The following is a 16,916-nucleotide window of genomic DNA, read 5'->3' as shown; positions in this document are numbered from 1 at the left end:
AATCATGCCTGTTTGTATCTCATCGTGGAATTAGTTTGATTTTTTTTTAGTATTTCACATTTATTTCATTGATACATAATTTTTGTTCTTCAGTTAATCAGTTGATTTCCTCTTTTGGTTTCTCAGCTGTGCCAAAAAACGACAAGTAAAACCCTTACAGTATTACAAAGCTTGGTATGCATTGACTCGGGCAAAACTAGAGGAAGGGTGTGTTTTACCATGTCTGTACAAAAAGCAAAGATCTTATTACTGATGCATTTTGTATATTTTCTTGGCTGCAACATTTAGTGATTTTTATACAATATTGTCTGACATTCTCACAGCTACAAGATTTAATCTGTGATGTCATGCAAGGAAACCTAGTCATGTTCAAGAAAGACAATATAGCAAAAGTATTAGGTAAGTAAACCAAGTTAGTTGACTCTATCCCTATCAATCCAGGTTATAACTAAACTAAACCATACTGTCTGAATGTAGCTGGATGCCTGCTGTTCCTAGACAGAAATTTACCCCCGATGCCAATTAAGCATCTATTCTATTAAATTGTTGTGGTATCAGCTGTTAAAATATGGGATTTAAACTGCCTCTAGGTAGCATCTCGTTGGTTTAGTTGGTAAGACATCGACTCTAGAGTTGCAAAAGGTTGTGGGTTCAAATCCAACCCGATTAATATTACTGTGGATTGTTTTTACAAGACTCGGGAGAAAGCACTGAGTATACAGTGCTTAAGAAAAAGGTAAAATTAAAGGTTTAGGGTAAAACCAAATAATAATCTGTATCCCGATATAAATTTAAAGACCTGCTTGAACCAAAATGTCAAGTTGTGAGCTCTGCTGAATTCCATTTAATATGTTCTCAATCAATAAGGAAATCGAGTCATATGACTATAAGTAGATTTTAATTGTGTAAAAAAAACCAATCATTTTAAAAACCCTTATCCAGCACTTTACTGAAAGATTTGCGAAAAGCTTTGTTACGTAATCACTCATGTTATGTCATAGTTGGGAGCTCCAACTTGTATAGCGGCTTTGTTTGATTGACTCATTGATTGATTCATTGATTGATTGATTGATTGATTGATTGATTGATTGTTGCAGCGTGGAGGTTAAACAAAGCAACTCGCAGACATGACTTCAAAGCATTGACAGTTTGACGTGCGCTGTCAGAAGAAGCGTTTTTAGTTTTTGAGGCTGGGGCCTGATTTTTTAGTTGATAATTACACAAAATTCAGAAGTGTACACAATATCAAAATTACATTTAAATGGTGAACAAACGTATTATAAACAAGTTAAAATAGCATTTCCATTAAAAACATTCAGCTCAAGTAACTGTTTAACATCCCTTAAAAACATCCTTGCCCTTTACAAGAATGATGTGTTGGGCAATTAAAATCCATTTATAGTTGTATAACTCAATTTCCTTGTTAATTGAAAACATTTTAAATGAAACAGAAAATTTCATGACTTGACATATTCGTTCACGCAGGTCTTTAGAAAAAGGTACCAAGCAAGAGTAAGGGTAATTCCAAATAACAATCTGTGTCCCCCAAATTTAACATTCCTTTAAAAACATCCTTGCCCTCTACAAAAATGATTTGATAGGCATGCAGTATCATCAACTGATAAAGAGAAAGATAAATAAATCAAAATAATTTAATTGTCATCCTCTAGTGAACATTAAATAAACAGACCTAACAACTGACATGTGAGAATTGTCATCCTCTAGTGAACATTAAATAAACAGACCTAACAACTGACATGTGAGAATCTCATTATATGGAAGTGGTCATGTCACAATTCAGTGAAAGCAGCAAAATTTTCCTGAAAACATCCTGTGATAACCATTAACAGTTTACTTTGTGATGAAGCATGTGAGTTACACCACTGTTTAAAACTGTATACTCACTACTCTCAAAATAATAGACTGTGCATGTCCTGAAGATTGGGACCCTTTATAGTTTGGTTTCTTATGGTTTATTTTACAAACTGAATTATTTCTAATTTATCTATTGTCATTTTAGAAGCAACGTTGAATTGGGAGACATTTGAGCAGTATTGTGTCTGGCAGCTTCTTCTGGCACATGATGTTGAAGTTGATCAGTTCATCTCAGTTGTCCCTAAACTCACTTATAAAGGTAATAGTTGACCATCTGAGCGCTATGTTGTTACGCCACCTTCATTGGCTACCAATCCAAATACACATTAATTGTAAGCTTGTCTTTAGTAAACAACCAACAAGCAGTGAAAGTAGCATCACACAATTAGAAAATAAGATGGTTCTTTGCAAAGCGTCTGTAAACCTCCTGAATCGAAACATCTGTGAGGATCCTGGTTAGAATAAAGGGAACCTATACCCACAAGACATTTATCAGGAGTTTCACATTAATCCAATCTCATCCATTTTTACTCGTTCTCGTTGTTCCTTTTTACTCAGATCACCCAGAGGCCATGGCTAGTTTGTTACTCATGTTAAAAATAGAAAGGTAAGAACAAAAACCACACTCATTCCAAAATAAAAAGCAGTTTATACTAACAGTACAGTCTAAGAGACGATTTATTAAGAGTGATCCTTAAGTTGATGAGTTGTGCAACAAGACCCTTAACCCCCCCCCCCCTTGTGTATGACTTCAACAGCCCTCTTAAACTTCCAAACGTCTGCACTAAAGTTATTTCATTACAGACTCCAGACCCTCCTCTTCTGGTTATAAGTCAAGTCTGTCAGAAGGGAGGGCAATTCAACGTCAAACTGTGCCTAAAAAACTATAAATTCCACTTAAACTACTTCTTTCATTAGTACGCCCAGGAAGTCCGCTATTGGTTTCAGGCCATGAGATTCCTATTAGAGGTCTGTATTGGAGACGTGACATTAAGGTGTAATGTTTAGCCACCTTAGGCACTAATTCAATAGGAATCAGATGCAGCCATAAACCACCAGGTTGTTGCTTTAAAGAGGAATGCCACTTTAAAGCTCTTTTAGAAAGTGGTTTAGTTTGCTTTTAGGCAGTCCAGAGGCTGCTGTTTGTTTTTGTACTTTTAATTCTACATATTCTTCAGTTTTTCAGAATTCTTGGTCAGATTATTTATCCTCAGTCTTTTGTTTATTTGTAACGCTTCTCAGATTCAAATTTTGGGTAATAAAAACCACATTACTTTGAAGTGAAATGTTTCTCAAAATGCTTTATACTACCAAAATATGCTGTAACTAATAGTTCCGATTGCCATTTATTTTAAGAGTGTTTACCAAACATAAACTTCCCTTTAACAAATGTGACGTGACAATCAAGCTGCAACCAAAGCTGAACCTTCTGTTAATTCAGACATTGCTTAAGATGACTTGTCAGTATCGTTAAATAGTGATTTATGTAGCAGGACTCCAAATTTACACTTGACCACTAGACCAAAGTCGGACATGTCGACTTATGACTGGACAAATCTGGCAGTCTTGTGATTTTTTCAATTAAATAGTTATGCCTAAATGTCACGTAATATGTTAAAATAGTTTTTTTCAGAAGAGGTTCAAATATTGAGTTCGAGTCTGATAAATATCTTTCAATTCTGTTGAGTATTGAAGTACACTTATCCATTAGGCAATTATCGTTTTCCCTTAATGCGTGTTAACAAAAACCAACCTATTTCTCGGTTTAATTCTGGTCTTTTAAAACAAAGCTGGTCCACTAGTGAAATAGTTGAGATACAAGTACTGTGGTCTTGTTGATTTCCCCCCCCCCCAAAAAAAAAAAAAAGAAAAAAGAAAAATTGAGCGCTGTGTTGTGAAATCACCTGATGCTTAGCAACCTTAACTCTCAGTGAAACTGCAGTAAGTGACGTAGGAACTGCTTACAATGTTGGTAAACTATAATAAACCAATGAGCCAGCTAAAAATTAACAGCTAAGGACAAACCCGGACAGTGTACACTCTACAGTCGTTTTAGCCGGTAACCCAATGCTGATGCTAAGTAATAGGTTTTCAAAATAATGTACCCCTTTTTATTGAGTTGTTGAGCTCAGCTGAACAACAAATCACTCAACTTAAAGAAGTAATCAGCATGTTTAGCAAGGTATTTCTGCTAAGTAGGATTTGTCTGGAACTAGCAGGTGTTTTTTTTACTGACAGTACAAAAAGTAGCTAAGCACAAAACATTTTTGCCAACCAAAACGACCATAACAAAAACCATATTTGACTGGTTCCCTGTTAAGCTTTGATAAGCAGAAATATCATAAGCAGCTAAATGAAATCCGGGACCCTGGACCCATTTGTCTGGAGCACCCCTTTAAGTGTTAATTGATTAGAGTCGAGGACCGTGACCGCACTACAGGCTGAAAGTGTAGACAAGCAATTTAGATGATTTCCTATATGTGTGATTTATTAGGCTTGTGCGCTGGGTGTTTTCCCACAGTGTTGCCAGATACTGTGTGTGGTAGCTGCGGACGTTGACCGAGTGTAATCTAGGGGGGGGGGGGGGGGGGGTGGGAAGTGGTAAAACAAAGGAGTAAGAGCAGGGGGTAAATCTGGAAGAGAAGGGCTTGAAGTAAGGGTTGATATTATGGTAGGGTGGGTGGGGGACAGGAAGTTTGATATGTGTGAACCTAAATTTAATGTGAGATTAACGTTTGCAGACATGATATTGCTCTTATTTTTAAACTACTTTGATTTGTTTAAAACCTGTCAAAGGAGTTTAGCACTTGTACTCGATGTGATTACTCGATGGTCTTATTACATTCAGTCTTTGTCTGTGGGGAGCCAAGCCTCAAGACAGTCAATTCTATATTGTGAGAACTTCTTGTGTTTCCTTTTTGATTTCAGAATATCCTTGGAGTTGTTGAAGCCTTTAATGTCTCGGCCGTTTAAATACGGAGACAGGTTTACCTCATCTATATTGAGTTACTGGGCTGTACAGGATGAGCAGCATCTTGCTGACCTCATTAAGACTTTACTAGTCAGAGCAACAACATCAGCCAAGAGGTTAAGACAAAGGTAAAAAGACACTTTGGTTTAGGGTTTATATATGGTTACACAGAGGTTTGGTTTTAAATAAACATTACCTTGAATTGGGCATCGTGAAGGTTTTGGGAGAAATTTGCAAAGTGCAACCCAAATAATTATCAAGTAATAAACCACAAAGAAAACTGACTGGGTAAATTCCGAAATAGACTTGGGTTAAAAAAAGAAAATATGACAAAAGTGGGATTTAAACCTGCGACCTCCGGACAGATTAACGTTCTGGTTCTCTACCAACTGAGCTATCTAGCCCCAAAACTGACAAAAAGGGAGACCTCAGTTGGTAGAGCACCATCACGTTAATCCAGAGGTCTCGGGTTCAAATCTCGCTCTTGAGCAATACACAAATTACATTCAAAAGTAGCTAGAATGCACTTTTGGCTAAATTACATATAGATGAAGAAATTTCAAAGAAATGTAACCAACAATTTTGACCGATGCAAAATTTCTCTAATGTACCATCATAACAATGGTTCTTTGTTCCGGTGCAATTATTGCATCAATTCAAACTGTTAGCAGTACCCACAGCTCACAGGATTTGAACACACTCGGTGATTTTCATGATGTCTGCTCATGAGTGTGGGTGTTCTTGTGGGTTCAAATCTTTGTATACATTACCGATTCAACATCATTATGAATGCTAGTGTTTTAAAACCTCTTTTATAAAATTGTATTTTTAAACTTTGTGCTTGTGTCTTTCATTGGTTTTTGTTGTACTTTATATATTTGAATAATCATTGAATTATTTTGTTTTGCAAAACTACTTTTTTTTAAACTTATCTTGTTCAATGCTTTTAGTGTTTTGGCATTATATATATATTATTGTTAACCTACTTTAAGTTCAGTTTGCTTCTGTATTTAATTGCATAAACTGTTATATGTTCATTAAAAGTAATTTGTTTATTTAATTTTTAGGTATTTTTTATTGCGTAGGTGGTATAGTTTTTATTGTGAGGTGCTTTGGGGTCTTTTACACAAGGCGTCATATATACATGTATGCCTTTATAATATTATAATTCATTATTATTATCAATAATAACATTAGGTTTAACGTTAATATTTATGTAGCTAGTACTTTATCTTTGTGTAACTAGTACTTTATCTTTGTGCAACTAGTACCTTACCTTTGTGCAACTAGTACTTTATCTTTGTGCAACAATTATGTTAACTACACATTGTATAATCTTCAATTATTTTCAGGCAAGCCAGTAAACCTTCCAACATCCCGTCTCCAGATCAGATCCTTGGCCATCTTGAGGCACTCAGGCAAACTTGCGCAATTAAACAAACAATGTGTAAGTCAATAACTTGATACAATTCCTGCATGGAGGCATGTAAACGTTTCCCTGTTCTGCTTCTTTTTTGGTGGCTCGGTGCTGTACAAACCTAGACTCTGCATTTAATTTCTAAACAGTACACACTACTTGCACACAGAGAACGGAACATGGCGTCAAGTTGCACATCACTAAGATCGTGCAATGAGTTTGGCACATAAGTCAGGAACTAGACCCTTTAAATGGAAGAAATTAAGGTTGTTTCCGAACATGGTGCTATAAATTAGTTTTTGTGATTGTCAATATTGCTTGTACACTTTTTAAAAGGCTGGAACTGTTCTTTACCTATGTCCCCTTTAATCTCAAAGTTGTTCAGCCCTTGTGTCACATTCCTCTTTATATTTCTTTGATAATCCATTTCTGTTTGAGTTGATTTTATTTTTCCCTGTTGTGTGTTTTTAGTTTTCAGTCAAGAGGCTGTTCTTCAGGGTTTACAGACGGTGCAGAATGCCTGTACAGATTCCCAGAAAAGAAAGTAAGTCCCTGTTGTTTGGGTGTGTTGATGGGATGTGGGTTTCATTGAAATGAAAAGAAACATGGCACCTAGTTTATCCTGCAACTATAATGGCATCATAAACAGTATGCCCAGTTTAGCCCATATGCATGGTAGTAATACCAAACATACTGAGTGTTTACCATTAACCATAAATGTAGACAGTGTGACCAGTTAATCCCATAGCCATGAGGATATTGTATCGGCAGTAAACCCAGTTCACCCTGTGCCCTAAGGCAATGCACCCAGCTTACCCCATAACCACTAGTACAACCCAGACTACTCCATAAACTACATGTATAATGAAAACATCTGCAGTACACACAGCTTACCCCATAACCACTAGTACAACCCAGACTACTCCATAAACTACATGTATAATGAAAACATCTGCAGTACACACAGCTTACCCTATAACCACTAGTACAACCCAGACTACTCCATAAACTACATGTATAATGAAAACATCTGCAGTACACACAGCTTACCCCATAACCACTAGTACAACCCAGACTACTCCATAAACTACATGTATAATGAAAACATCTGCAGTACACACAGCTTACCCTATAACCACGCTGATATTGATAACATCAGTAGTATACCCAGACTCCCCCATTAACCACGATGAGAATATTTGCACTACACCCATCCTACCCTATAAACCATAATGATACTTCATACAGCATGCCCACTTGACCCCATAACCATAATGATTATCTACAAAACACCAAGCTTACCCCATAACCGTGTGTAATAGTGTCGCTATTACCCCACAAAACTAATTATCTTGGAAAGTATGGCTACTTGCTACACAAACTAACGTTACTTTAGTCTAAAGATTAAGATTATTCTTTAATCAGTAGTATTTGAAACATTGAGGTGTGCGGAGACGCCATGTAATAAATCTTTTCATTAGTTGTGGGGCTTCTGAGAAGAACCATTGCTTTAGAATCACCACAGCTTATAAAGAGATTTATTGCACGGAGTCTCCGTAAACCTTACTGGAGAATCTCATATCAGGCATAATATTTGTCCTACTGGCAGTAAATTGTTACTAATCAGCCAAACAAGTTAATAAAAGCCAATACCATAAACTAGGCCAAGCTTTTTTCCAGGGCCAAATATCATTTGGCAATTCAGGGAGATCCAGACCATCTGCCATATTTGTAGTTCTTTGGGTAGCTTCTGTAGAGCCCTCTGAAATCAATGCTCAGGAGACCTTGTGGGTTTTTACCCTAAAGATAGAGAGGACCAGGACTGCCTCCCATTTCTCAGAATGTTTTTTTCTTTTTCTAGTTTTTCTAGTTGAATGCATTCCAGAATGATGTGTAATAAACATATCCATTTATTTTGTGGCCTTACACAGATTCAGTGACCTCTTTGGTCTGACGGAGGACCTTGATGATATGTCTTCAAGAACGACTCGTAGCCGGGTCACCAGAAGGTCACCAGGGTCATCGAGTCCTAAGAATAGGAAGACAGTCCAAAATGATGTAGAGTCATCCTCCGAGTCTGATCAGGTATGGACTATGTAGCGGGGCTTTAGTAGGGGTGAAGTAGGGCATTAGCAACTTTCTGTAATAATACCCAAGGCACCAAGAGGGCATTAGTAGAAGTTGAATAAGGCTCAAGTTGTCTGTGATAATGCCCAAGAAACCCAGAGTATAAACCCAGAGTAGTGGTATAAGTAGGGCAATATCAGTTGTTTGTTGTAGTGCCCAAAGAACACAGAGGGCGATAGTGGGAGTAGAATAGGTCATTATCATTTGTCTGTAATAACGCCAAAGGCACCCATATTTTTTTAAACCTCCTCTCATGATTGAGTCAACTGAACAATTCCAAACCACACAACTGGCTTGAGGTTTTTGAATGCTCAATTACCTCCAAGCGAGACTTTGAGGCCTGGCTCTACGGAAAGGAGTCACATACTTGCAAAGCATGAATTGCAGAACTGCTCGCCAACTCCCATCTTGAGCCTTTCCCCTCTTTCTTTTCCCCGACATCCTGTCGTTTGGGGGGGGGGGTTAGGGGGGGGTTGAATGGCCGTAAACACCCACACCTCTAGCCAATAGCCTGCTGCTTATTACAGACTCTGGCCGAGCAGGACTTCCCGATCCAGCCGCTGTAATTGCTGATCAAGATCTAAGATCCAGAGTCCTAGATTCATAACAGCTGTCTGTCATCATAGTAGCTGCCATGAAGCCTTTCCTTACCAATATACACAAATTTGATTAATGCAAATTTAATGGATTTGATTTATCTTTTTCTTTAATTGGATTAAAGGCCGTGCACACTATTGGTAATATAATTCATCTGCTAACAGATAAACATTTTCAAAAGCTGGATAAGATGCAACAATAATAAAATCTTTCATCTGTTTGTGTAGCTGTGGTTCACTGTACATGAAGCTCCTTTCACACATCCGTTTGTGAACAGTTATTGCTCCCTTCTCAGCGAATTTCACAATTAAAAAGCAGCAATTAAGAAGGATGTGGAAGCCCTAATTCCATCAATGTTTCACTTTAGACAATTGCAACCAGACAGTCAGTCAATTAAACTGCAGCAAAATTTGGGACAAATGGCCCAATTCATCTGGCATCATTATTATACTTAGTATTTATCTTAGTGGCGCCATTTTAGAATTTTAGTGTCCTCGTGTGTTTTACAGCAGAATGTGCATTTTAGGCGATGTGATATCCAAAATGTTTACATCGCGGTGGCATCAATGAGCTTACAATAATTATTACAGTGATCTGGCATCAAGAAGCTAGCAATAAGTATTACAGCGATGTGGCGTCAACACGCTTACGATAATTTCTATTTTTGCATTTTAGACTCCCAAAATTTATTACAAATACAACTAAATCAAAAACCCTTCATGCATCGAAACTAAACAAGCTGTCATCATACAATAGGAACTCGGTCTTTTAAGTCTTTCTGCAAAGGCAAAGACGTCAGATTCCATCAATTTGAAGAGTTCTTGGGTTTCTTAACTCAATCCCAACCCCTCGTTCCTTTCTAATTTACTTCCAGGATGAAGACATGTTGAGCAACAAACCAAAACCAGCTAAGAAAAGGAAGAAGTCATCAGCGATTGGTGGATCTGACAGTGATTAAGATAACAGCTTCTAGCCAAGGCGTTGCTCGTATTCTTCTACTTCTTTGTTTCCTCCATTCCCCTTTTTTTTTTATTGAATTCATTGATAGCAGATTTAGTATTAGTCATTGATTCTTTGTGATTTATTTTTTGTCTCCCTGTTTTTGAAATCCCGAACATATCAGGGCTGGAAATGAAACTTTGGGCTTTTGCTGATTTTAATCAGACCTGGCACGTTGAGCGTGGGGATTTGCTGAAGGAAAGACAGGTCCAAGTTTAGGACATGTTCAGTAATCGGTTCTTTAATTCCTTGGAGGATGTCAAGAGCTGATTGAGATGTCTATAAATGAAAACCATCGTAGGGTCTTTTGTTCGTTTTTGTTTTGTTTTTGATAGCAAACCAGACCCCACTGTTTTACTTGCCTTGATGGTTAATTCCGAGGGACATTTAGAGGTTAATTGTTCATGACCAAGTCTTGTGTTTCTTTCATTGGCTTCTGTCTTGGGTGAATAATTGCATAATTGTCTCCTCTCTTGCATCCACCAATGCTGGGAGGAGTGCCCCTTCCCATTTGACGGGTTAAACCCGACCATCTTCACCTCTCAGAGTCAATCAGGTTGTCATGACGTTGTTTGGCCAAAAAGTATTGAATCAAGAATATTTTTGGCTAGCACAAGATGACAGGGAACCAGTCCTGCAAAGAACTGTCAGCAAATGAGAATGTCTTACACAGACCTCAAGTGAGTGGCCTGTCTGAGGGGGTCTACTGGGCCCAGGTGCCCCATTGTATTAGATATTGCTCCCAGAGTGACATCCATCATTCAACCGTTCACTTTACACTGAGAGTAAATCCTTATCGAGTGAAGCCAATTGGTGGAAATGGGTTATTTAGATTACAGGAAATGTTTCAGCCACTTCCTACAACTTACAAGCAGAAAGCACCAGGGCTCGGTTCCATTGAGCTGCTTCAGCACAAGAAAGCAGCTAAGCACAACAATATTATGCTTACCAGATTATGGTTATCGTTGAGCAGTATTTTCTGCTTAAGCAGCCCAGTGCCTAACTTTATAGAGCTACTTTAGCAGAAAATATTGTTTCAACAATTTTTTCTCTGCAGCAAAAAACAAAGATTTTCTCTGCAGCAAAAATAAACTGGTACCAGTCACAGATTGTACATGTGACATGGTATTTTGGCTGGTAACCTTATTCTGTAAAACTTTTTTGTGTGCTTTGCTACTATAAAAGTTTTTGCCAGGGTCAAAGTTGAAATTGTGTCAACTTTCAATTGTGTTGCTCAGAATTAATTGTTTACTTACCTCACTCGATATTGTTATCATGAATTTATTGTCTTCATATTATGCCTTTCCCAAAATAGTTTTAATGTAGTGGTATTACTCAACATTGGGTGGGGGGGGGGGATGCGCATAATTTGCCATAGTAGTGTTGCATTGACCGGGTTTCAACTTGGAATTTTCAATTTGGAGAAATATTACTCCTCTTTAAGGTTGTGAACTTAATGATTCACCGAGTTACAGAAATGTACAGTCTTCATATCTACTGTTTATAACTTTCTTACAGGAGATACAATTGTATAACACACCAAGTTTATCAATAACGTTGAATTCTTTTGTACAAATAGAGTGAAAAATGTACATTATGTAGAAATGTAAATATGTGATTTAAGCAGAAAGAGAAAAGAAATCTGTTGGAATACAGAAAAAAATTGTATAGTCAGAATTATTTATTTAGTTTTGTATCCTAGGGGAAACCCCTTGACATATTATAATTTCCTGTGTAGATATTAGAGTACATTGTCTCCATGGATAGTATTACACAAGGAAACATTCACATCAATTTATATTTATGCTGAATCTTCTGCTAGTTGCAGGTTTCAACGGACATGCTCACTTCTCATCACCGGACTAGGGTGGTCTAGTGGTAAGGACGGCTGCTCTAGAATACAGGGTGTAGGGGGTTTGAATCCCACCCTCTATATCTTGGGAAAGCACTTGGTTTATATTGCTTACAGGTTGAATGGCACCCTGAACAAAAACAATTAACATACTGCTTGATAGCTCAGTTGGTCCGGCAGTCAATCCGGAGGTCCCAGGTCCAACTCCCACTCTGGTCATATTTCTTTGTTCAACCCCAAAAGATGGAGTTTAACAAGCAACATATGTTCAGTCGCAGCCATTTTTAGAAATGGTGCACACCTATTGATTATTTCATATGAACAGGAGATGCCATTTAATTTAATTGCATCACTAACATTGTTCATCTGATATGCAATTCATTACACCTGTTAACTGCTCCAGCCTTTCCTGTGCACGAATTTAGCCCTGTTCAGGATGCTTGCTGTTAAAGTTATGGTCTTCAATTTGTTAGGGTTGGCAATACTGCTTGTTGAGGGCTATACATTATTGCTTTGATTCAAGGGAGAAAGTTAAAGGTATGGTGTAGCACTGTTTATTTTTACCATGGAAAAAAATAAAATACACCTATTTCTGGTAATTGAAACCAAGGATGCCTCATAAGTGAACTTAAACACACTGTAACTTACAGGAAACTTTCAAACAAGGTAGGCCATTTGGAGCCAATTCTCTTCGAATCCTTGTTTGTAAAAGTGCTTCAGGTTTGTTTTGTCCACAGATTTTTTAAATTTATTTTGTGAGGACTTCGTTAAATTGTGTTCAGTTGCCTGGCAATATTTCATACACACAAGAGAAACTTTTCATTGATAATGCCACACTCTATGCGCTTTAAGCGTTGTCAAGTTTCCTTTGTCAAGCTTACAATAACATAATACCCCGGTCGGCAGAAAGGACCAGAACGTTGAATCATTGCCAACAACCGCATCTGTTTTTCGACCGAAGCTTATTCATGTCTCTCCTGTCAAAATGTTGGACAAGTCACTCTAGGATTCGATCTGAAACTCACTCCGATGTCACAATCTATTAGAGTGATATTTCAATTTGAGTTGTACGTGGGAACACTGGTTGATGGTCTCCACAGGCTGGCATCATTGACGGCCGACTCCAGCAATAGGAGTTAACGTGGTGGCCCACCCCTGGGACTAACCCGTAAGATGTACGGGCTTTATCTTGAGCGACACAGTCCTTTTTTGGAGGGAGATGTTTGGGCGTCGCCTCCAGACTTGTTGGGGAACAATGATAAGGTTTTGGGGCCGAGGGTCACTCCCTAAGAATTGGATTTCCCCTCGATGGCTAGGGTGGGGACATGGGGGCAACTGGTTGCTATATAGGAGATACAAACAACTTAGCAATAAACAACAAACAACAAACAAACAATTGAAAAAAAAAACCATCATTCAAACGAGCTTACGCACAATACAACCGTAATTAAAGTTCGTACCTTGTGTATGAATTTCTGCAGTGAGATTTCTGTGATGGTTGCGATTTGGCATACATTGATGATCCAGACAAATTGCATGACAGTTGTATTAAAAACGTTCTGATCATCGAAAGCGGGCAATGTCATGGTTCTATTTGTGGCTGTAATAATTACGAAGCGCTTCTAAAACATAGGTTTAGGCCCTAAAGACCAAGGGGTGCAGGGAGGGCAACTGCACTGCTTCCAAAAGCGTGCGAAACGGTTGTGGATTCAGGCACAGCAACTTGAGAGAGAAAGCAACAAGATTTTCTAACTGGTATTAGAAATTGGGTTCTGGCTGTGAAGCCAAGGACTCACAGAAAATCGAACTTAATGACTGTACTAGCCAAGAACCAAGACACTAAGGAAGGAAGTTTCAGTTTTCGATGTGGGAGGAATAACCACAGAATTATTCCAGGCAAAACCCACGCAGAATAATTCCAGGGAAAACCCAATCCACATTGTGCCTCTGGCGTGAATCGAACCAGGGTCCTAGATGTGGAAAGTGAGAAAAGATACCATCACGCCATACCGACCACCCACAGTTTGGGCAACATTTTGGGCAACTTACCCCCCCCCCCACCCCACCCCCTAATCAAAGAGCCACCATTCGCCCGAGGTGTTTGCGTATTTGTTTAGAATCCTGACTCCATACACCTTTAGTGGACACTATTGGTTATTACTCAAAATATTTGTTAGCATAAAACCTTACTTGGTAACAAGCAATGGAGAGCTATTGATAGAACAAAACATTGTGAGAAACGGCTCCCTGCTCCCTTTGAAGTAACGTAGATTCGAGAAAGAAGTAATTTTCCACGAATTTGATTTCTAGACAAGGGTGTTTTTTCTTTCATTATCATCTCGCAAGTTCGATGACCAATTGAGCTCGAATTTTCACATGTTTGTTATTTTACGCATATGTTGAGATGCACCAAGTGAGAAGACTGGTCTTCGACAATTACCAATAGTGGTAATTGTCTTTAAGTGACAATAGGCCTGCATTGTTGTGGAAGTTGAAGACAATTGGTTTCCAGTTGATATGTTTATTATTGTTTAAAGCCACAATGATCTGTATTTTAAAAGGAAGCGTTCGATGCACAATAATGATTTAAAGGTCACAACTTACGTACGAAAAGGTTATCAAAACCATTCCGGAACTTATAAATAGACACACGACGTTTATTTAAGAATTGGAATCAGTGAAGCGTCTGTTACTGTAAAAAAGTCAGTTCCGCACAACACCGAAAATAATTATTTTATGCAGAACTGCTTCAGTTCCTTATGACATGTTGTGTAAAACTTACAATAATATTTATGTTTTGTTATAAATCCGCATAGAGAATCAAGGGCTATTATTTAAAAGCTAGTCGCTGGTGTGTTTGGTTGTTATAAGATCATGAGGCATCCACAACCCAAAAGAAAAGAAATAAAAAGTATAACACGAATTCTCGAGCTTCTTACTTTATGCAAAATCACGGAAAATCTTCGCCTTCTTGGAAGGAAAATTCAAAAATAACTTAACGACCATTATTTACTGAGCACACTACTAAACCTCAAAAGAAGATAACCGCATTATAATCCATTCGATTCAGACTGTCCGTGACTGCACGAGATACCGAGCTCCTTGTCAAGAAACTCGACCTATTTTATGCAGAATCACCTTAGTTTCTAGACAACGCCTGTTCAGTTTCAGTCACTTTAGATCGACACCTGTTTCGAATAATGCCGCCAAATGGCCGCTAGTAACTACCCGCCCTTTCCCATTCCACCACTAGGTTCAAGTTTTCTTGGCTTAATTTGCTTTGATCTCAAAGTCTTGGCTTTTCCCGCATCAGTCACCAGCTAAGACTTTGCCCAAGAAAGCTGCTCGATCGCTGCCCAAGACAACAGCCTTGTTTTTGTCCACATGTTCTCCCCCATTTGAGGCTGGGGTGGGGCTTAGGGTGAGGGTTGGGTGTAACGAAAGAACAGGGTTGAAAACAAACTGTTCTATTTGTATAAGAATAAGATGGAGGTACAATTCTGTCTTGACCTTCAGTTAAGAAGTAAGATGACCACTAGTTACCGAGAGTTTTTAAAATGTGAATAAACTGAACTTTACCACATTTCCTATTTTGTGCAGTACACTCCAAAAATCCATGGTCAAATCTGGGGCCAATTTGTGTCTGAAGCATTTGTGGGTCAATGCCGGGTCAAAATCCCCTACGTTATCAACTTCTGGGTCAGTCTGACCCTGAAATCGACTTATAGGGCCACCCATGGGACCCTGAATCCGGGTTAATTCCTACCCATATATTGAACATACAGTCTCCTATCATTTATTGGTCGTATAAATTACAGATGCAGGTTCAAAGCTCTTACATTAAACCCGTCTTACTTGATTTTACATTAAAAAAATGTTTCCTTAATTTCGATGCGACCCAGTTTTCCTAAATACCCACCTGAGAATTTATTATTAAATGAATATTGATGGTTATTATAAATGTATCCTGGGAGCACACGTGGGAAGAAGTTATTGGTTTAACATAATTAGGTTGATCGTTTGATTGGAGGATGCTCATTATTAGTTGTAAAATCAACTCATGAAGAGGAATTCGTCAATTAAAGAAACGAGTTCCTTCATTTTATTTTTATACTTTTTACTAACTCAGTTTCGTTATATTCAAAAATGGATTGGCATAACAACGATTTTTGGTAAACTTGAGTAAATTCATTTGAATCGGCCTAGTTTAAAAACCAAATCTTAGAAATTTCATTGAAAATGTCGCTCGAGGAATCATCTTCGGAGTTTATAGTCTGTTCTCTTGCCTTCAATGCAAGAAACACAACATCCGATCTGAACATTTGCAGTTCAAACATTCAGAAGAAAATATGTAAACAATCAAAGATCACAGCAAAGTAGGGCGTTTTTCAAGAATTTAAACCAAATGGAAACATTTACTTGGTTACTCTAAAAACTCCTTGATCAGAATTTACAGGAGTCTTGGTCTGTACCCATATCTTGGTAATTTCCTTTGACCCGGAATAATAGTGTGCCAAACTGACACAAAAGCCAGATTTTTAACCAGCTCCGGGTCAACCTGACCCAGAAATAGTTCAGGACCACTGGGACCTAGAATCCTGGTCAACTTTGACCTGGAGATGTTAGTGAGTAGCCTTTGTTTCTCTTTTTCTTTTTTAAGTGTGAAGACCCTGTGCATCAGTGTCTTTAAGTTGGGACAGAAGGGTGTGAATTGGAAAGGGCGTGTGAAGAGAAACAAAGTGCTGGCGCACCAGCTGATCGAAGAGATAGGGACCTATAAGGGGAGGGGGGGAGGGTTGGAGTCAGCTCCATTATTTAGTTTATCAATCAGCAACTGATTTAGAGAATCATTGTCTTGAGTGATAGTCGAGTTTTACCGACAGGAATTTATTGTCTGCTTCGTGTCCGTTTCATGCGACACTCCATTCGTTGTCTTGGCCGGTTGACGCCTTTCATTCACCTATAATCTTAAGAGATACAAGTTCCCTAAATCCCAAATCCAACAGCCCTTCCCTAGCTCTTGTCCCCTAATGGGGCAGAATTACCCACAAGGTATGCTTTGTTCAATTTGGACCCAC

At 38.3% G+C, this 16,916-nt stretch overlaps 1 protein-coding gene across 1 annotated transcript in view; it reads left to right on the top strand.

The window, feature by feature from the left end:
- Window positions 1-12,289, top strand: part of LOC139941460 (integrator complex subunit 3-like) — a 28,437-nt gene extending 16,148 nt beyond the window's left edge. The window contains exons 25-32 of the mRNA XM_071937975.1: window positions 324-399; window positions 2,021-2,134; window positions 2,434-2,482; window positions 4,804-4,974; window positions 6,199-6,293; window positions 6,735-6,807; window positions 8,195-8,348; window positions 9,862-12,289. Of these exons, the coding sequence (XP_071794076.1) occupies window positions 324-399; window positions 2,021-2,134; window positions 2,434-2,482; window positions 4,804-4,974; window positions 6,199-6,293; window positions 6,735-6,807; window positions 8,195-8,348; window positions 9,862-9,945 (816 nt within the window). The 3' untranslated portion in view covers window positions 9,946-12,289. The remainder of the gene's footprint in view (window positions 1-323; window positions 400-2,020; window positions 2,135-2,433; window positions 2,483-4,803; window positions 4,975-6,198; window positions 6,294-6,734; window positions 6,808-8,194; window positions 8,349-9,861) is intronic.
- Window positions 12,290-16,916: the final 4,627 nt, after the last annotated feature.

The sequence above is a fragment of the Asterias amurensis genome, chromosome 9, assembly GCF_032118995.1.
Source record: "Asterias amurensis chromosome 9, ASM3211899v1".
In the NCBI taxonomy this organism is placed as follows: Eukaryota; Metazoa; Echinodermata; class Asteroidea; order Forcipulatida; family Asteriidae; genus Asterias; species Asterias amurensis.
Note: the sequence above shows the minus strand (reverse complement) of the source record. Positions and strands in the feature narration are given on the sequence as shown.